Source organism: Mastigoproctus giganteus, chromosome 9 (genome assembly GCF_048544385.1).
Source record: "Mastigoproctus giganteus isolate SK-2022 chromosome 9, ASM4854438v1, whole genome shotgun sequence".
NCBI classification, from domain to species: domain Eukaryota; kingdom Metazoa; phylum Arthropoda; class Arachnida; order Uropygi; family Thelyphonidae; genus Mastigoproctus; species Mastigoproctus giganteus.
The window spans coordinates 107700708-107723178 of record NC_143583.1 but is presented as its reverse complement, the minus strand read 5'-3'; the positions used below and the strand labels follow the sequence as shown (position 1 = coordinate 107723178).

Genomic DNA, 22471 nt, shown 5'->3' with positions numbered 1-22471 from the left:
TGATGTTTTGACCAACACCTCAAATTCATCAAATTTATATACCAAGCTCTTAGCATTGGTGTACACAAAAGTATATATGCACCCATTTCAATTCTTAGCTACCCTAACACAGCCCAAGTTCTACAATGACTCCCAGCAGTCTGTGGAATCCCCAGCACCATGTTTTCCAGGCTGCTGCTCATTCCAATAGAAGCAGTGCAAGAATCGCTTTCATCTTTACCAGCGGCTACTGTTAATCTATTAGTCCGTGTATCCCCCCCCCCCAAGCTAGCAGTTTTCTGACCCACCTTACACTGCCTCGATAGCATCAGCAAATATTCTTGCACCCTTTTTATTTTATTTTATTTTTTTGGCTGGTGCAGCATAAGCCTCAGGCTTCCTTACACCATATGGCTTATAATAATAATAAAGTGAATCCCATCCCTGTGGAAGCACTCTCCTGTTAACAAGCACAGACCAGGCTGAGAAAAATTCTTCTCCTTGATCTTTTCATAATCTCTCCAGGGCCAAATTGATCGACAAGACCTTCATCATATACACCCTCCTATTGTGTCTGGGCAGAATTGTAGACACTTACAAATTTAACCCTAACTCACGAGTTTTTTGCAATGTTGACCTGTACTTGTTAAGTAATTCTGCCAGTCTTCTACTCTTAATATCATTAGTTCCAATGGGTACAAAAATATCACCTTTTGTGCCCTTAAAAGATGATATCTGCTGTACAGCGGCATCAACCTTCGCCCCTGGTCCTGTTCCATTTATCTTTTTTGCACAATATGTTCCCCATTTCCCTGACAATAGTCACCGACCACAACTAGTTCCTTTGGGACCAGCATATTCTGCCTTGGGGGGTTGCTGCTGTGTTGTGTGATGTTCAAGTGCAAGCTCTGGTGTTAATATGGACAGCTGAGAGCTTGATGGGTCCCCTTAATTTAAATCCTTCGAGGGCATCCACCCAACCTTCAAGCTCTTATATAGGCCCATAACAACGCTGAGTTGGCACCTGATTTCTTCACACTCCTTACATCGTGCGCCCACAAAGACATTCCCTTTGGCAATATCATGACCCATTCCTGAATGCTCCATAAATATCAAACAAGCAGTACTTTTCAAAAGGCTGTGATTCAGAGGACAACACTCCCTAGCTTGAGCCTTTTGCTTTGCTGCTCTGGTCTGAGTCATGCTTTCGCTTCAATTTCAATATAAAGATATAACCCTAAACTTATATCCCAATGCAGTTATAACACTATATATATATATATATATATATATATATATATATATATATATATATATATATATATATATATATATATAAACAATAGGGATGATATATTATTTATATATATATATATATATATAAACAATAGGGATGATATATTGTTTATATATATATATATATATATAAACAATAGGGATGAATATAAAAGTTATTAGCCAGATCAGATTAATGCCATCAAAAACAGATTGTACATTACATTAGTCTGTAATCTAGTTATTATAGTAAAAGCACAATAAGTACTATACAGATGCTGAACGTGTATATGAACACAACAGTATACAGCTTGCAGTAGGCCATAAGGCCAAAATAACTTATAAAAATAAAATAACCCATGCAGGCATACATGGCCAAACCCTGGAAGTAAACATATAATTAGTAATAAAATAAAAAAATATAATATAATAATGATTATGTAGTTAACTATTGGTGTAGAGATACATTGAAAGGGACTTTTTCAAGGCCTAACCCTCTCAATGTATCTTACTAATAATTAACAGAGCTATCTGTTTCTGATTGCCATCTGCCTGCTTAACAGTGTCTAAAATTTAAACTTAATTATGTTATAATTTAGTAGCAAACAGGCAAGATAACATTTAGCCCGACAGATACCTTCGAAACGAATATATAGAAAAAGGAAAAAGAAAAGGAAGGCCAGCTATAATTTTCAATTTCTGTTGTGGTATTATTTTTATTTATACAAAAGCAAGCTATAGCTAACAAAAGGAGAAAGGAAGTAGGGGTAAGTATAGTAATAGTACCTCAATTTCCTTCGAATTACTCTAATAGATCTTGAGGTATGAAAATTAGGGTTAGATAGTAAAAAGTGAAAAGTAAAGAAAAAGCATTTATATAATTGTACATAGGATTTAATCTGGAGTGTAACTTCCCAATCCTTGAGTAAGGGATTATGGTATGTCTATAAGAGTACCTTATGGTGTTAGATCGATAAAGATAATGATGAAATATAGAATAATATAGAAAAATAGAGGAATGGCTAATTCATAAGATCCAATTACTAGCTGATTTATCATAAATTATCTCATTACTCAAAATGGTATATGTTCTGTACTTAACAGATAATAAAATAAAATTAAACGAAGAATAGATAATTTAGAATAACCAATAAATAAGTCAGTAGTTAAATGCTGCTTACCACAATGAACTGTACTACATGAAGGCATGAAAAAGTTGAGCACATGTTACTATATACCAAACAAGTGAAATGTATATATATTTCACTATATTTCACTATATAGTATCGGTGTAGATACACCATAGTTTACCCATAAATTTGAACTGTGTGTAGCATGAAAAGCATCGTTTTCATTGTATCTCATATTGTGGGTGCCTTCACGACGAGATAGCTGGTATTGCACTACTTCAAATAAATAACACTTCTCTAGTAGAGAAGACTACTGTTATTTAAATCTTTCGAGGGCATCCGCCCTGTCCTTCACATTTTTTGTATCACCCGCAATATGAGATACAGGTAAAACGATGCCTTTCACACTACATACATAGTTCAAATTTATGGGTAAACTATGGTGTAAACTATGTTTAGGTAATTAACTATATAATATCGGTGTATCTACACCGATATTATATAGTTAATTACCTAAACCCATAAGAAATTATGCCTTGTGCATTTCATCGTCTAATATATATTTCAGTATAGAATATTATGTCCGAGTTACGTTATATGACTTTCGTATCTAATTTCAAGTTATATGTATTAATTAATAATGTTACGTTTGTAAAATCTAGGTCATTATATGTATTTAGTTAAAAAAGTACAATTTAATTGACAATGAAATTTAATAAGATTAATAAATTTTACCGATTAATTGATTATACTATACTATACTAAGCTAACACATTTCTAATACAGTGCTACGTGTTTCACTATCTAGTTTTACGTTAAACCTTACACTATCTAATTTGGTTTATACGTTGTATTATATAACAGTGGCGGCAAGTTATGAACTGTAAATCTATGGACACTAAGTATTTAATTAACTTTCAAAATCACTATCTAAATTCAAATAAACCAAGGAGCTTTGACTAGGTCTATAAGCTACTTATAGAAAAAAATTTAATATAACAATTAAGCCAATAAAATGGCTAAATATAATTAAAAACTTAGCGTTCGCCAAAGCTGCTAAAGCTTGTCCAATATGTGGATTGGACAAGCTTTTGGACAACCTTACCGATACTAAGTAATAACCTATAAAATCTCTAAGTTCAAATTAAACTAAGTTTTTTTTTTTTTTTTTTTTATGTGAACCCCAAACACGAGAGGTATTAGAACCTATAGTACTTAGTACCGTGCTTGGGTTTGAGGTTAAGAAGACGAAAGAAGATATTTGTTGACATTGGACTTGAACTTCTGTAGATTGTAATTTTCAGGAAATACGTATGAAGGAAGGTTGTTCCAGAAAACGGCAGTTTAATGAATAAACGAGGAAGATGAGAAGTTGGTTCTGTGAGTTTGAAGTTGGACAGTAAATGGATGTTGGCTGGTGGCGGCATGTGTTCGGACTGTTTTGAAAGAGAGAGCAGGAATTATAGAAGCCAATTCAGAAGAACAGTGCCCATGGAAGTATCTGTAGAAGAGGCATGCAGCAGAAACAGTGCATCTATGAGAAAGCGAGTGGAGAGACTCTGTTAGAGATGAATCATTAATTAACCTAACTGCCCTCTTCTGAATGGAATCAAGAAGCCTGAGAGAGGTTTTGGGGGCACCACCCCAGATGTGGGAACAATATCCCATGGCAGGGCGAATTTGCGATTTATACAGAGTGAGCAGCTGTTTGGAAGAAAAGTAACGCCGAGAGCGAAAGAGAAAACCAAGTTTTTTAGATGCAGAGGAAGCAATATTTGTAATGTGCTTGTGCCAAGAGAGATTAGAAGTCAGGGTAATCCCAAAAGAGATATACCATTTTGCCTAGAAATCGGAGTGTCACTAAAGATAAGCATAGGAGCAGAAGAATCCTTTTTGCGAGATATAAGACAAGACTGAGTTTTAGAAGGGTTGAAATCAACTAAGTTGTCTTTTCCCCACTGGAGAATTACCTGAAGGTCGGCATTTAAGGAATTGGTAGCAGATTTTCGAGAAATTGAAGCTGATTGAGCAGGACAAGGTTTCTCAAAATGGAAAGTTGAATGCAATGTGCTATCATCGGCAAAACTATGGATAGGATTTCCACTCAATGGAAGAAGGTCATTGATATACAAGAGGAAAAGAGTGGGGGAAAGAACTGAACCTTGGGGGACACCGGCATTAGTGGAGAAGTTAGAAGACAGAGAGCCATCTACCATCACCCTTAGTGAGCGATCAGAGAGAAAACTGGATAACCAATTACTAAAAACAGTTGGCAAACCATAAGATGGAAGCTTGTTTAGAAGACCTTTATGCCAAACACGATCAAAAGCCTTTGAGATGTCAAGAGCAACTACTTGTGTTTCATCGAACCTTTCCATTGAATTAGTCCATAAATGGGTAACATAAGCCAGAATATCTCCAGTGAATCGACACTGACGGAATCCATACTGGTGATCGTTGATCAGGCGGAAGGTTTCTAGGTAGTTTAAGAGTTGGCAGTTAATTGATTTCTCCATTACTTTAGAAAGAGTAGAAGTAATTGCAATGGGACGATAATTGGATGGGAGGAATTTGTCACCCTTTTTAGGAACTGGCTGGATATGAGCAAATTTCCAAGCAGAAGGAAAAACACCTTTGGAATAAGAAAGTGAAAAAAGGCGGCAAAGAATAGGAGTAAGTTCAAGAGCACAGGTTTTGAGAACAAGTGGAGAAATACCATCAGGACCTGGAGCTTTCTTAGCATCAAGATTCATCAAAATCCTTCTGATATCCTTTTGACGGAAGACCACAGAAGGCATTGAATGGAGCATGTTACGAATGGTGGGAGGTGTTTTACCAAGATCATTAATACATGAGCTGGAAGAAAAATGGGATGCTAGCAGGTCAGCTTTATCTTTGGCTGAAGTGGCAACAGAACCATCTGGTTTGGACAGGGGTGGGAGCAAAGATGGGCAAAAGTTGCGGCCAATAGCTTTGGCAAGAGACCAGAATGCTCGGCTACCATTAAGGCAAGAAGCGAGTTTTCTACTCTTAGCCTGTTCAAACTCTAGTTTGGACTGATTAATAACTGCTTTACAACTGTTGCGAGCTTTGGTGTAGGCAGAAAATGAAACTGAAGAATTAGAAACAAGCCAATTACGATATACAACATTCTTCTCTTGGACAGCCTTAGCACATTTATTGGAAAACCAAGGTTTAGATAAAGGACGAGATTTTAAAGTGGAGTGTGGGATAAGGGATTCCATATCGTTACTAGGAATCGTTACTAGGAATATAAAGATACTTCTAGAAATAAATTAATATGCCAATTAAAGTTAATAAAACAGCAAAAATTTAAGAAAAACTTCTATTAGCTGGAGCCTTGTTGAGCAGTAGAACATCATATAATGATGCTCTACTGCTCAACTATTCCATAAACACAGAAAACAACAATACTTAGTAAAGCCACCCTGTAGTCCAAGCAAAGTGATTACTTTTAAATCCACACAGATTTTCCAACAATATTTCTTAAGGCATTTAATAGCAATGACATTGCAGTCTGTCTGTACCTTTCAACCAGGAAAGGTACATAGAGTGCGATGTTGGATGATTTTGGTTGATTTTGAAACTATTTTATGTTTTTTTTTTAAAATACCTAAAATAAAATAAAATAAACTATTTTTTTAAAAATAGGTTTTTTTTAAACTGTGTTTGCATTTTTTTAAAAAATGTGACATGATAGAAACTTTTTACTGTCATATTCATAATCAGCACACACAAATTAACAAAAAATGCTTGCTTTCACCCATATTAGCAAAACCTTGTTGACCAGTATAATAGTTGATGAAGGTATATTAAACTTATTATACAAGTTTGCAGATGATACAAAGGTTGGCAGGGTGGCATAATGACAGTAAAGACAATATGCTACTCTGCTGCAACAAGATCTACAAAAATTAGGCAGATGGGCTTAGAAATAGTAATTGAAGTTTAACATTGATAAATGCAAAGTACTGCATGTGGGTAGCAGTAACCCCAGAGTAATGTACCAAATGAGTGGTACTATACTCATAGTAGTGGAAAATGAAAAAGATGGGGGGGGGGTAATTGAGCAGTCAGATATGAAGTTATCTGAGCAATGCAGGTAGGCTGCCAGGACAGCTAATGGGGTTTTGTCAATGATATACAAGAATTTTGCTGGCAGGGACAAGGAAGTGATTACCCCATCATATAAGGCAATGGGCAGGCCATATCTTGAGTACTGTATACAGGTCTGAAGGCCTAATTTTAGGAAGGATGTGGGCTGCTGGGACAAGTACAGAGAAGGGCAACCATATTGGTGAGCTTAATAGAAGTGTGATCTTACCAAGAAACTCTTCAGTTCTGCAAATTGCAGCATCTGGAGACTAGGCATCTGCAAGGTGATCTGATTGAGGTATTTAAGGTTTTGAATGGATTGAGGAAGCTCAATCAATGCTGATGGGATTCTTCCTCCTGTTTAGACCACGCACACATGAGAAGGCACAAATTCAAATTGAGGAAGGATGGTTGAACAACAGATCTGCAGAAGTTTGCCTTTTGGCAATGGGTTGTTGATTTTTGGAACAAACTTGCATCTGTTGTTGTGGAAGTTGATGGTTTAAATTATTTCAAGGAAGAACTAGACAAACTATTGCAAGGAACGAATATGTGAAATGGGAGGTGTGTTTTTTTTGGTTGAGGATGTATAAGCTTGCTAATGGTAATGTTAAATGTTACATTTTTTTAATACTCTTATCTCAATAAGGAACACATGTACCTTATAAAACCTGATAGTGGTATATTAAGTTTGCAGTTGTTAGTTTTCCAGTAAATCTTCAACAGCAACCCTGTGGATGCTAAAAACTTGTAGTTATCAATAAATATTCGTTCTTTCTTATCGGAATTATAAACCAAACCTAGCAGTAGGGGTTCACTACATCCCACTCAAGCACATCTTTCCACTATATCAACTCTTACTGGTGGTTGGGGGGGGGGGGAGTGATTTATTTTAACATCTCTGGTCTGGTAGATTATTAACATGTTTTTTTTATTTTTTATTTTTTTTTTTTTTCAGTTCAACAGCATTGGCAAAGGCACATGATGCAAGATAGCAAGCTTATATAGCATCAGCCAAAAAAAAAAAAAAAAAAAAAACCTTATTTCACCCAACCACTCGCTCCAAATGTTTGTCAAGTTCTGCCTTGAATCTATTTAAGCTATCAACTTCTACAACGACAGATGGAAGTTTGTTCCACCAATCAACTACCCACTGGCTAAAGGCAAACTTCCACACATCTATCCTACAACCGTCTTTCCTCAATTTAAATTTATGCCCTCTCAGGTGATTATTCTGAGCAAGACGAAGAATCCCATCCACATTGAGCATGCTCAAACCATTCAAGGCTTTATACACCTCAATCAGATCACCTCGCAGGTGCGTAGTCTCCAGACATTATAATTTGCAAAACTTAAGCCTTTCTTCGTAAGAGCAACCCTTTGTTCAATTCACTAATCTTGTTGCCCTTCTCTGTACTCGTTCCAACAGCTCTACATCCTTCTTAAAATGAGGCCTCCAGACCTGTAAACAGTACTCAAGGTGTGGCCTGACCATTGTCTTATACAAGGGAATAATCACCTCCTTATCCCTGCTAGAAAAATTCCTGTATATCATTGACAAAACACCATGAGCTACTCTTGCAGACCGTCTGCACTGCTCAAAAAACTTCATATCTGCCTGCACAATAGGTCCTTCATATCTGCCCCCCAGGTCCTTTTCATATTGATACGTTACTCTGGGATTACTGACTCGAGGAATATCGATGACACTTCACCTAACTTACAAAACGATCCGGAGTGCGTATCCCGTCGGGATTTTATTCAGCTACGTGATTCTGTAAACGAAATTCAGACCGCAATCTCTCAACTTTCTGCTGAGTTTACACAGTTAAAGGACTCAGGGCAACAGAGAACCGACATCACAGGTGCGAAACCTGACGAACTTCTAGAACTGAGGATACCTGAACCCGGTGTGTCATATTCTGGAATCAAGGACGCAGTTGTTGAGATTACCGAGCGGCTGATCTCCAGATTTAATCAGCTTGAAAATAAATTATTAAACTTCAGGACACCCTCATCAGAAGCAATAGCGAAAATAGATCATGGAAATGAAATCTCAAAAGCACAACTGGCAGAGCTACAAGACGACATCACAGTGCTACACAAAGAAAACAAGGAGATGAAATTTATACTCCTTGATATCTATAATAAGATCGAACCGAGTAAGCTAGCAGATCCGAGCAAACTCACTAACCTTCTGAACTCAGACGAACTTCGTAGATTATATAAAAATTACCCAAAAGCCATTACAGTATCAGTCTGCCCCGAATGTAGGAAAAAATCAATCCCCAGTCCTCCATCAGAAGCTCCAGGTAGGAACGAAACTGAAAAACGGCTAAACACAGGATTTCGTCGAGCGCCATCTCCTCACTCCAGCCAGCTTCTAAAAACAGATGGGAAAGGACAACAACCATCCACAAAAGTGCATCATTCACGTGCGCTCAAGAAGAACCTGAAAAGGGCAACTGATGTTAATCACCACTCAACAAAAGAGAGGTTTCCACAATTACAGAAGCAGGCTCCACCAACGGTCAATGGCACCGCATGTATAAACTCTCTTACTTGCAATAACGAATTCTCTACCTCTATGCCAATGAGGCAAAAGTCATCATTTCCACCTTCACACCCAACTCTTGGCAATGCCTGTCCTGTCATACCTCATTCGCAATTCTCATATTCACAAGGCCTGGGATTAAGTGTCGGAGCGAATTCAATATTCGAACCAGCGAATTCCTCCACATTACAATTTCCACTCCCAGTTCACCCCACTGCATATCCATCCTATCCTATGCAACCAGAGGAAAGTACAAGTATGAACCTCAGAGTGAGCCAACGAACAAGTACGGCCTCACGTGAATGGCTTCGAATTGGCACATCGACCAACTCCAAACTGCAGCCTTCCCACACACCTCCCAGACGGCAGAAGTCCAGATCCTCTAGTGGACTTTTCGTATCTCGCTTAGCCCCAAATACCACAGCAAACCATGTTGCTGAGGTTCTACGTGATCAACTAAACCTTCGACTAAAGGTGCAGCAACTTCACACCAGGAACCCCCGCTGCGCATCGTTCAGGGTTGAATGCGCACAGGACCTGTTCAATTTAATTGGAACCGAATCTATCTGGCCTATTGGCACCATTATTCGACCCTTCTATAATAGGAGAACCAGTCACCTTCCCCAACCTCCACTTCTGCACCAAAACGAAGTCTGCAACATCACTACCCACAGCTGACTGGACTTGTTCCCAGACAACTTCCAAAGATCTCAACAGTCCTCCTTTCGTACCACTGCTCCTCTGCCAAACCCCACTGTTAAGGCACCACTCCGCCATGATACAAGTATCCTGAGCCCCCTAGGTGATGGACCCCATAAAATACCAGTCCATATTTCGTCAGGACGTCGAGCCGTTCGCTTTCGAACACGCCAACTCAGAACACCTCCAATCAGGACGGAAGTTCGTCGAACACCCGTCATCAGGGTGTACTTCCAAAATATCAGGTCCATTAGGAACAAACTAGACTCAGCAGAACAGATCTTCCTCTCCCAGGTCGCTGATGTGGTCTGCCTAGCAGAAACGTGGCTTCAACCTAATCAAGATACACTCTTCTGCTCAGCTATTGCTGGTTACAACATGCTGACTGCATCCAGGGAGCAATCTAGAGGCGGTGGAGTAGCCATACTGTACAACACCTCCCTATTCTCATATGAGAATTCGACCTCAACTACAACTGAAGATTTCGAAGCGATTATAGTCTCGCTACGCTTCCACTCCAGCCACATTGATATCGCATCTGTGTATATTCCCCCAGGGCCTACAATTGAAATTATTGAAGATTTAGGGAATTGGCTCTTAAACCATCTTCGTCCGTCTGCACAACGCCTTGTTTGTGGTGATTTTAACCTGCCTCCAAACCGACATCACCTCTTTATCAGGCTCTGCGAGTTCTTCGAATCCATCAACATGATACGGGTCAATGAGAACCCCACCAGGGGATTGAACCTACTGGATCTCGCTTTTGCTTCAACGCCATGCACAGCTGAGGATGATCCCATCGCATTCTTCCTGTCTGATCACCAGCCCATAGTTTTGACATGGTCATTGCAGGTGCCAAACTTCAACATCCCTGACAACAAAATAGTCAAATACGTTTCAGCACCTAAATACCTTAATCCTCAACTCTGTGTAGAAGCAGCATCTTGCATTCCTTGGGATGTCCTCATTGACTGCGACCTCAGCCTTGCAGTGACACTCCTGTCTGACTGGATTAAATCCGTCACCGACTATGCTGCCACCAAACGAGTAACAGTAACTCCCCGTTCCAGATCGTGGTGGACTGCTGATCTTAACAACAGCTTCAAAATGAAACAAGTCCTACATAAGAAATGGAAGCATACGAATGACAGTAAAGACAGAATCGCCTTTTCCTGTGCCAGGGCCCACTTTAATCGAAAGAAAGCTGACGCAATCCAAGTGAACCTTAACCGCACTCTGAGGAAAGGAAAGCCATTCTATGCTGCCCCACATGGTGGATTCAATCACATGCTTGATCCTCAAGAATGGCTCAAATACATCGCCAGATTTTCAAATACAACCACAGTCCCATCTACAGTTGTCCAGCCTGACTATGAAAACCCTTCGGATGTCCTAGGGACTATCCAGATCACGGAACAGGAGCTCATACATGCCATCAATTCCCTTCCCACAACAGCCACTGTTGGGGAGGATGGAATTCCACAATTTATGATCAAATGCTTAAGCACATTCATCATAGGCCCTCTTCTCTCGATCTACAACAGATGCCTCGCTGAGCATTATTTCCCACCCCAGTGGAATAAATACAGAGTGTACCCCATCCCCAAAAACCAATTTGCCACAAACGTCAGCCAGTTCAGACCCATATCAGTTGCCTCTTGTCTGTTAAAAACTCTTGAAAAGGCTTTGCTACCCACAATCACTCAACAAATCCTCCAGACGAAACCACCTGAAATCCACTATGCTATCGCAGGAAAATCATCAATCACTAACTTGGCAGCCACCACAGAACGAATTCTCTCAGCATTCGAACAAAGAGCTGAGCTAGCAACCACATACCTCAACATAAGCGCAGCCTTTGATGCCGTGTCGATTCCGGCCTTGCTCCTCCTACTTAGGGAGAGTTTTCACATTCGAGGTGATATGCTGTGCTTTTTGGAATCACTTCTCAGTCACAGAATACTTATTCTCCATCGGCAGCAACATACCCTATCCTGCGACATTACTGCTGGAGTACCGCAGGGTGGTGTCCTGTCTGGTGTCCTGTTCACAGCCATCATCGTGCCCATTATTGCCTCAACGAATGGTCTCCTATGCTATGCCGATGACTTCAAACTGCTGACTCCAATTAACCCTGGCGACAACCCCGCCCAGCTCAGCAACAGGATCAATTCCCAACTTAAGGATCTAGAATTGTACCTGGCAAACTTCAATCTAAAAATCAACCCTCTGAAGTCTGCTCAGGTTATATTCTCCCTTAAATCCATGCCGACAGTACTCAACGTTTCACTCGCAGGGGTACGAATACCAAACGTACCCTCGCACACAGACCTTGGCGTTCTGTTCGACCAAAAGATGTCCTTTGTCAACCAGATCGACAAACTCAGTACCAGATTTTCTCATCTATGGTGGATCTCAAAGCAGCAGCTGCTACACGTCCGACATCCTGCCACTGTTAAAAGGTTCATCACCTCCACCGTCTACCCTTCCATTCTCTATGGTGCAGAAATATGGGCCTCTGCTGCACATACAAACCTTAAGCGGGTGTACACTGCTGAGTACTGGCTACTGAAATGGGCGAATAACAAGCTTCGGCTACCTCCAGCTACCACAACTACCATGATGGCACAAGCACTCGACATCCCGAGGTTGAAGTTCCTGATCGTTGAAACGAGGCTGGTCTTCACAGCCAAACTCATCTCAGGCCAAATATCATCTCCAAATATTTGGAATGCTTGCTCTTGGAGGATTCCACAGCCAAGCCTAAGGTCGGTACCAGCACTTGTGGCTCACCACAACAGGCTTGTACTCACCGAAAGATTTCTGCCCAAGCAGATGCTCGCTGCCCTCAACCGTGTGGACGCCGACATCGACACCATAATAAGTAAAAAGAAGGACAGACACAACTTTATCAAAGCTCTTGAAACCTGAATCACTGCCAAGTTGTATTTGTTTTTCTTTATTTGTGTTCAGCTCTTTGTTTTTATGATGTATTTGTATTTCTTTTTGCATTTGTAATCTGTATTTTGTAGCCTTTTGTATGTGTTCGCTATATTTTGTAGCCATTTGAATTTGTACTTATGTTATCTATATGTGAACCCCTGGCGCTCGTCGCCGTGATGGGATATTGTGCTGTAATTCTACTTCACAATAAAGATTTATTTATTTATTTATTTACTTTACATTTGCCAATGATCTGATAGATTATTAACACATTTCCACTATATCAACTCTTAATGGTGGTATGGGGGGGGACAGTGATTTATTTTAACATCTCTGGTCTGGTAGATTATTAACATGTTTTTTTTTTAGTTCAACAGCATGTCTGGTTATGCTACTGAAAAATATCGACAACCATGGGAAAGTGAAGAACATTGGGCAATTCGGAAAGAATTCCTCCTTTCACATATGGGCAGGATTGAGGAGCAGCGTCTTCTGTGCTTAGCTCAAGTATATGCTAATGTGGAACTCTTAGGATGCACGTATGTTTTTTTAAGGCATCAGAATAGTCATTTCTGTGTATATGAGAAATTTTCTATCTGTTAGTTTTACTTCAATTTGTATTAATTGAATTACATTGTGATTAATCATACCAACTAGGTGAAATGATACAACAAAATAGTATCTATGATATTGAAAGAGATAAGAAATAGGAGTGACAAGTATGGGCACCCCTCGTTACACAGTTAATTGATTTTACAGAGCTGCATAAAGGTATAAATAAGTCTCAGTTTACCCATTAAAAAGTGATCATCAAACTATGACTTTTTTTTTTTAAAAGATATAATTTTTATTAAATTACATTGTTTTTTAAGCATTTCTAATTAGATTAATTATAATAGCATGTTTCATATTAGTAGTGGAAAAATGATGCATGGAAGCAGGCTTTTATAGCATCATCCAACAAAAAAAAAAAAAAAAAAAAATGCGATCCACACATAACCTGTCATCACTCTAATAATTTACCTAATTCTCCTTAAATATTTTCAAGCTAACCACTTGAACACACCAAAAGTATGTTCCAACAACGAACTTACTCTGGAAATTGCCACATAGCTATCCTGCAACCATCCTTCCTCAGTTTAAAATTATGCTCATGTGTGCTATCAGAACAGTGGTAAGATGACATCAAAAGTTGGCTTACTCAATCCACTGAAAGCCTTAAATGCTTTAATGACGACTTCAATAAATTCCTCATGCTTCAAATTAACACTTCAGTGATCTCCTCATAGAATTATACTGCAGTGTGCAGTATAATCCCAGGTACTGCAGTGTGAAGAACTGAAGCCTTCCTTCATAAGATAATCCTTTTGTTCTCTCGCTAATCTCGTTGCTCTGCTTTCCATCTGATCTGCATTCTTTCTAAAATGAGGTTTCCAGACCTGTATGCATTACAAAAGATATGGCCTCACCTTATACATCAGAATAACTGATTCTCCTTATCCACGATGACAAAATCCCATGAGCTGTCCTAGAAGCCTGTCTGCACTGCTTAGAGAATTTCTTATCTAACTGCACAATTACCTCCTGTTGTTTTTCATTCTCTACTACTCCAAGTTTGGTACCACTAGTGTTATTCTGGAAATACTACTACCAATATACAGTACCTTGCATTTGTCAGTACAGTCAGTCCTCGTATAACACTTGTTACACTACACAAATTCGATCATACACGATTTATAAATAGGGGAATGATATCTTATATAACACGAACTGAATTCGCTTATGCACGATTCACCTTTGTGTTTACAAGAAATGGCAGTCGAACGCGGAATCACCCCAACCGAACGCAGCACGATAGGAATGAAGAGAAGATTCTGAAAATGTAATTATGTGTTTTATATCATTGAAGGGGAAACACATTTCACCATAATAATGTAAAAACCAGCACAATTCCAGCTATCGGTATAATCGCAAATGCAATTAGATCGAGTGTACTACCAACGCAACTGGAAATTGTTTTTATTGTTTTATGGTAGTAACCCCTAGAAATGTGCTTTAGTAAAATGTGAGGTGTTAATAGTGTATCTCTGCCTTTACGGTATTGTTTATTCAGTTGCTACACACACACACAGCTTTATTTATGTGTATCAAGCTTGCCTTCTCATTTTGTAATTGTGCTTTATTCCCTAAAAATGAGTAAAATACTTAAAAGGTGTGAAAAGGAAGTGTCCTGGTGAAGACACTGCAGATTCAGAGAGAAGAAGAAAGGCAATATCGATAAACAGAGGCGGACTGGGTCAAAAATTCTACCCTGGGAAAATTTGTAGTGGCCTCATACTAGCATTTATGGCCAAAATCACATCGGCCTCCGGCTCACCGGGGTTTCCCCGGTAAGGCTTATGGCCAGTTCGCCTCTGTCGATAGAGAAAAAATATGAAATTGTGAAATGCTTTGAGCGAAATGAAAGACCATGTGATATTGCACGTGCTACAGACCTAAATGAGGCAACGCTGAGAATTACAAAGAATGCAGAGAAAATAAAAACAACTTTGATAGCAGGAACAACTCAAAGTGTAATTAAAATCCATTAGATTAAGACAAAAAATTGGAAGAGATGGAACGGCTGTCATCTGTTTGGATAGAAAATCAAACAAAAAACAAGTTTGCTTATGATAGAAGCAAAAGCATTAGCAATATTTTATTACATAATAGTCGATAACATATATTTTATTACATAATACATTATTTATTGTGTTTGGTAATGTTTTGGTTTGTGTTCAGTCTTGGGTGGCCAGCACCTAACCCTATTTTTCCCATAGGGCCTGTTTATATTTCATGAGGGTTTCTAGGAACACAACTATCGTGCTATACGAGGACTGACTGTATTAAACTTCAACTACCGTTTCTCAGTTCATTTGCCTAATTTTTTTTATATTTTGCTGCTCTGCCTCATTTCTGTTATTAAAACCTTGCCAACTTTTCATAATTACATATTAAACCTGATATACCTTCATCAGAATCATTAATAAATAATGAAAACAGTCAACCTAGCACTGAACCCTAGGAATCTCCACTAACAGCATTCGACCAAGAGGGATAACCACTTTGTCTTCTGCAACTCTGCCATCCTTTTATTCATGGCATAAACTTCTAATGCTACACTTTTCCAATTTTTGTACAACAGTCTTATATGGAATAGTATCAAAAGCTTCCTGAAATCTAAGTATACAATGTAAAAATTATATTTTTGCATCCGGTTCCTTAGTTACCAGCCAGTATCCAGTCAAATTGGTTAGACAAGATTGACCCTTGACAAATTCATCTCTGATTGCCATAATTCACAATCATCCTGCATTCCTATCAGGATGATTCTGAATTACTTCTTTAATCAGAGACTCCATTATTTTCTCTGGAATAGACTGAAATAAGCTTACATTTGTATTTGCTCACTGCACCTTTGATTCTCCTTTAATCTGCGGAGACATTTACACATCTCCAATTCATAGGGACCTCTCCTGAATCCAGATGCTCTCACAATTATCGCCATTCCTGTATATCACTGACAAGACCTCGTCAGCAGCCTGTCTTCCCTGCTCAGAAAATGTCATATCTGACTGCACAATTACCACTAGGTCTTTTTCATTCTCCACTTCCCTGATTGTAGTACCACACAGTTGGTATGTTAATCTGGGGTTACTGCTACTTACATGCAGTACTTTTGCATTTGTCAATTTAAACTTCAGTTGCCACCTCTCAGCTCATCTTCTCGGCTTTTCTAGATCCTGTTGCAGTAGCGTACTGTCTTTACTGTCACTAACAACCCTGCCAACCTTCATATCATCTGCAAACTTGGACATTAAGCCTGATATAACTTCACAATATCATTGATAAATACAGAAAACAACAATGGGCCGAACACCGAACCTTGGGGGACTCCACTAATAACATTAGTCCACGAAGAGCAGTGTCCATCGATTACCACTTTCTTTATCCATAGCAGCAACTTGCCCTTAATGCCATACTGCTCCAATTTATACAGTAATTTTCCCTGTACAACGGTATCAAAAGCTTTCCTAAAATCCATGTATATGTTAAAATTATTTTTTGCATCTAGTTCCTTTGTGACCACATCATAGTATCCAATCAAATTGATCAGACAAGAATTCCTCGTAACAGACCCATGCTGTGTCTGAACTATAACTGCAGTTTTGTCTTTGATGATCCTGCAATGCTTCTTTAACCAGTGACTCCATTATTTTCCCCAGAACAGAAGTTAAACTAACAGGTCTATAATTACTCATGTCACCCTTTGATCCCCTTTGTGAATTGGGGATACATTAGCACATCTGCAGTCTATGGAGACCCCGAGTCCAAGGATGCTGTCATAATCATGGCAGTGATTATGACAGCATCCTTTAATATAAATGGATAGATCTCACCCACCCCAGGCCTTTCTTATGTTTATAAAAAGCCTAGTAGCTTCCAAGGTTAATTCTTTGAATGCTTCCCATTTAGAATTTGCTGTTGGTAACATCATCAGTTGGTTCCACTGTATAGAATTTAAAAATTGTCTGAGACTACAGTAGTCACCTTTATGAAACAAAACTCTTCCTTTTACCACTGATGGTAGTTACATCTTTTAGTAAATCCCACATCAGTACATTGTGATCACTGCCACCAAGTGGTTTCTTTTTCTGTAGATTCTTAATGCATGAAGAATCACTGCCGATAATCAGATCAAGAGTTTACTCTCCCCCGGTTGCCCTCAAACATGGAGCTGTAGAAAACAGTCACCCAATAAATCCACAAAATGTTACTAGTGTGCAATTCACCAGCCCGCAAGTTCCAGTCAATATGTGGGAAGTTAAAATTCCCCATTGTAAGACAATATGATTTACTGGACCACTCTATTTCTCTGTACAGTTCATTGTCCTCATCAGAGTCATCTGGCCTGTAACACACCCCTCATTTTCCCTTATGTCATTACATAAGTGCAGACAGTGCACTACATTGCACTGTCCACCCACATCAATTGGATGCACTTCCTTAGATTTTTTCTTTTTTTCTTAACTAACAGTATAATTCCTCTTCCCTGTCTATCCTTTCTGTACATATTATACTCCCCAAATTCCAATTCTGCATTCCTTATATTTGTGTGACACTGTCTCTGATATCCCAACAATATCTGTCTTTGATGTCTTGACCACCACTTCAAATTCATCAAATTTATTTACTATACTCCTAGCATTGTTGTACATGCAAGTACACATGCACCTGTTCTTACTCTTAGTTACCATAACACAGCCCATGTATTTATTTGTTCCATGATGACTCCCAGCATTACTTTAAATCCCCAGCACCTTGCTTTCCAGGTGCCAGTTTCCAAACAAAGCAGTACAGGAATCACTTTAATCTCTGTCTGTGGCTATTGTTAATCTGTTAGTCTCTGAATCCCCCCCCCCAATCCACCTAACACTATCAAGGCAGTGTTAGGTGGATTGTAAATCCACCTAACACTGCCTTGATAACATCAGCAAATATTCTTGCACCCTTTCTTATTTAAGTGTATCCCATCCCTGTTGAAGCAGTCTCTCTCGTGTTAACAAGCACAGACCACGCTGAGAAAAATTTTACACCGTGAACCTTGCACAAAATCTCCAAGGCCAAATTGATTGACAAAGCTCTCATGTCTGGCCAGAATTGCAAACACTTTCAAATTTAACTTAGCTTGCAACTTTTTCAACTTTGACCTATACTTGCTAAGGAAATCTACACATCTCCCCTTAATGTTGTTAGTGCCAATGTGTACAACAGTATCTCCCTTTGTGCTCTTTACAGATGGTATCTGCTCTACGACATCATCAACTTTTGCCCTTGGCAGACATACCCTGGTCCTATCCCACCTATCCATTTTGCACAATATATTTCCCATCTCCCTGACAATTGAGTCACCGACAATAATTAGCTTCTGTGGGACCAGCATATTCTTCCTTGAAGATTGCTGCTGTGTTGCCTGATGCACAAGATTGAGCTGGGCAGCTAAGCATTTGATGGGCCCACATTTTAATTCCTTTGAGGGAATCTACCCCCACTCTTCAAACTCTCATAAATGCCCATCGGAATGCTCAGTTGGCACCTAATCTCTTGACACTCTCTGCACCTGGCGTGCGCGCGCACACACACATACACATCCTCCATAGCTAGATCAATATCCTGTTCCAGAAAACTCCGCAAATATTTCACCAAGTTGCGCATTTTTTTTTAGGCTGTGGTGCATTGGAGAATCATCCCCTTCGGTACTTTCCCAAGCCACAGCACTCCTGCTACTTTGTGCCCGTTGCTTTGCTGTTCTGGTCTGGGTCACCATTTCTGTTTAAATACAATTTAATTAATTAACAATGAAAATTAATAAGGTTAATAAATTTAGTTGAGTAATTCACAGTACTAATCTAATCTAATGATGTGCATTATGCTATCTAGTTTTATATTATACTTTCAGGTTCAAGCTATACGCTATCAAGTTATGCTATACCGTAACGATCATAATGTTAAATTAGTTATATCCTTAGCATACAAGTTAGTGCAATAGCATCATTTCTGTACATAGCCATTTCTGTACGTAAATCATATTGTCTTACAATGGGAAATTTATATCCATATAAATCTGTTATAATACTATAACAGATTTATATGGATATAAATGCATTGCTGAAATAAAATTCTTCTGTTATATTACCAAAAAAAAAAAAAAGATATGCTGTCCAGGAAATGTTGAGAAAACTGTAGTTGTGTTTAACAGAAACTGGATATTATCAGTAAATACACTATCTGACAAAATTTTTTTTTCGTCATACCTCTTTTACGAAAGTTGGTTTATCTGAACAAAATTAATGTTTCGATTATGAAAATATCACTCTTTTACTTCTGTCACGTCTACATCAAAAGATATATGCATTTTTTTAAAATTCCTTGTTTTTATACAATATCAGCATACATGGTTATAATTATTACACAAGATATATGTTACTTAGACATGTTTCCCACCAAATGATTTCCTTTTATACTCTAGATTGCTTTAAGGAATCAACAGTAATCTCCCATCATGGCAGAGTCCCAGCAACCTTGGTATTGTTTTTCCATTGCAGATATGTCCTGGTGGAAGTGCTGTCCTTGTTCGTCACTGACATCTGCTAAGTTTTCAGGAAAGAAATCCAGATGGGAATGATGGAAATACATTTTCAATTAATAACTTGTAACATTTCAGCAAGTTTGTCACCAGTTGCTCATAGTTTTCTTTTCTCTTTCTGAGAAATCATGTACCACAGCCTTGAAAGATCTCCATGCAGCCCGTTCAACATCATTCAGGTTTCTTTGAAATTTTTCATCTTTTAGGAGCTTTCTTATTTGAGAACCTATGAAAATTCCTTCCTTCAGCTTTGCATAAGATAAATTTGAAAACATTTTCAGTAAATATGAAAATCTTCTTCTTTCTTTATCCAGTGCCTTAGTGAAATTCTTAATCAGTCCAAGCTTGATGTGTAAAGGGGGAAGAAAAACCTTTTATGGATCAACCAGTGGAACATACTTTACATTGCTTTTGCTGGGAATATATTCATCTCTCTTGTTCCAGTGCATAAGATCAAACGTAGTGTTTGGCTGTTGCACGACTATCCCACAAATACAGTAAAAAACAGTATTTAATGAAACCCAACCTTGCAACAACCCAACAAGCAGTCCAATCACTTTGAGATCACCACAAATATTCCAAACATAGTCATTGTAACATATAGCAGCAAGAATCGGGGACATACTATCGTAATTTTCTCTCAGGCCAACAGCGTAAACAAGAGGAATTGATGGTAAAGTATTTCCATTATGCAGCAATACTGCTTTCAAACTTAGCTTTGACACATTAATGAACAAATGCCATTCAGAGGTATTGTGATCAATGTTCAGTTCGTGCATAAGACCAACGACATCTTTGCAGACACACATGTTGTTTTCCATTGCAAAATATCTTGAAAATTCTTCATTTCACTTACAGTATATATTGTAACGTTTATACCTTTGACAAGTAAGTTCCACTGTCGTAGTCTGGATCCAAGTAATTCAGCTTTCTCTTTGGCTTGATCAGGTCACTTAATTATATACCCAAAGCCGCTTAATTCTTCTTATTCAATGTAGTGTGTGGCCTTTTCTTTTTCTGGCTTGTAGTCCAAATCCTGTGAAATACATGGTTCCACAACATCTGGTAAAACGATTTCTTCTGTACCTTCATAACTACTTCCAATACCCTAAGATTTTGGTGGCACAGGTACTGGTGGCAGTCCTTTACCATGTAGCACTGGCCTAATTGCTGATGGGATATTTGGATATTTGATGCAGTGCTTGCTCTTTTTGGAAATACCTTTTATTTTTGTCATGCAGAAATAGCAGTCATCAAAATGATTCTTATGGCTTGTGCCACACCATAGGGATGGCAAAAGGTAATGCTTTCAGCTTGCCATATACCCACAGCCTTAAGTTCGTTGTACAAGTAATACAACATAATGTGGAGCCATTTTTTTCTTGGTCACCAATCTTGCAGCCGAAGTACAAAGAAGATGCAACTTTTGGATGGCAAAAGGTAATGCTTTCAGCTTGCCATATACCCACAGCCTTAAGTTCGTTGTACAAGTAATACAACATAATGTGGAGCCATTTTTTTCTTGGTCACCAATCTTGCAGCCAAAGTACAAAGAATATGCAACTTTTGTGACATTGTATATTTTATTCATCTGAGTTTTTGGGGTTAAGTGTCCACAACCATAGCAGAAGTTGTCTGAGTGATTGATGCAAGTTCTGTGCTTTGTCTTCTCCATTTTAACAATGCATTAGCCTAAAAACAGTAAAAGCAATTGGTAAATTTGAACAGAAGGTGAATTCTTGTAGCGTAGTGTATCATACACTATATATTAAACAGTTGAATGGTGTAATGACTTGTCTGGAAAAATGTATCAAAATCAAAATATACTATATTGCAAGAACAGTAATGATGTACTTTCTTAACTTTTAGCCCAACAAACAAAATCAACCAAAAGTTAATAAGTTAAAAAATTGTATTTCAAATAGTAGTGATATCTTTGTACAGAATCCAGTTATATATCTATATCTTAAAACTGAGACGTGATAGGAAATTTTTATGATTGATTTTAAATTCTATACATAAAACTTAGCCAGAAACAACCATTGATTTGCTGGAGGTAAAAATCATGTTGGGTAGTGTTATTGAAAAAATAAAAATCCAAGATCGCATTCCTTCATAATTGCATTTTTATAGAAAAGCAAAAATTGTTGTGGGCTTTATGATGGCATATGATATAATTTACAATTTTGATACAATTTATGATATAAAACCAAAATCTGTTAAGTTAATGATAAGAAATATTATCACTGAAAACTAAGATTTATGAAAAGAAGTACTTTAAAATTAAGCCAAGCTAAATAAAGTACTGGGGGGGGGGATCTTGATTTATTCTGGGGTTAGGTCCTGGAGATGCCAGTGTATATCGAATCAGCGTAAGTGAAACCTGAATTATAACGTATTTCAGTGGGATGCATTCCAGGTGTGCAAAAATTGAGACTCTTTCATAAAATAATACAAAAATTTTAATATTTAATTTCCTGTGGTAGTAAGACTGCAATACTGCTTTGATTCCTCTTCTAATAGAACAGCTCCTTTCATAGTCAGGATCAATATCACCTAACCTCTGCAAGTACGGTGGTACCTTGGTTT

The 22471-nt window shown here is 38.3% G+C and overlaps 1 protein-coding gene across 1 annotated transcript in view; it reads left to right on the top strand.

Moving 5' to 3' along the window:
- LOC150080628 (partner of xrn-2 protein 1-like) overlaps window positions 1–22471 on the top strand; it is a 127751-nt gene that overhangs the window by 19230 nt on the left and 86050 nt on the right. Inside the window, exon 2 of the mRNA XM_090381353.1 lies at window positions 13066–13235. Coding sequence (XP_090237479.1) covers window positions 13075–13235 — 161 coding nt within the window. The 5' untranslated portion in view covers window positions 13066–13074. The remainder of the gene's footprint in view (window positions 1–13065; window positions 13236–22471) is intronic.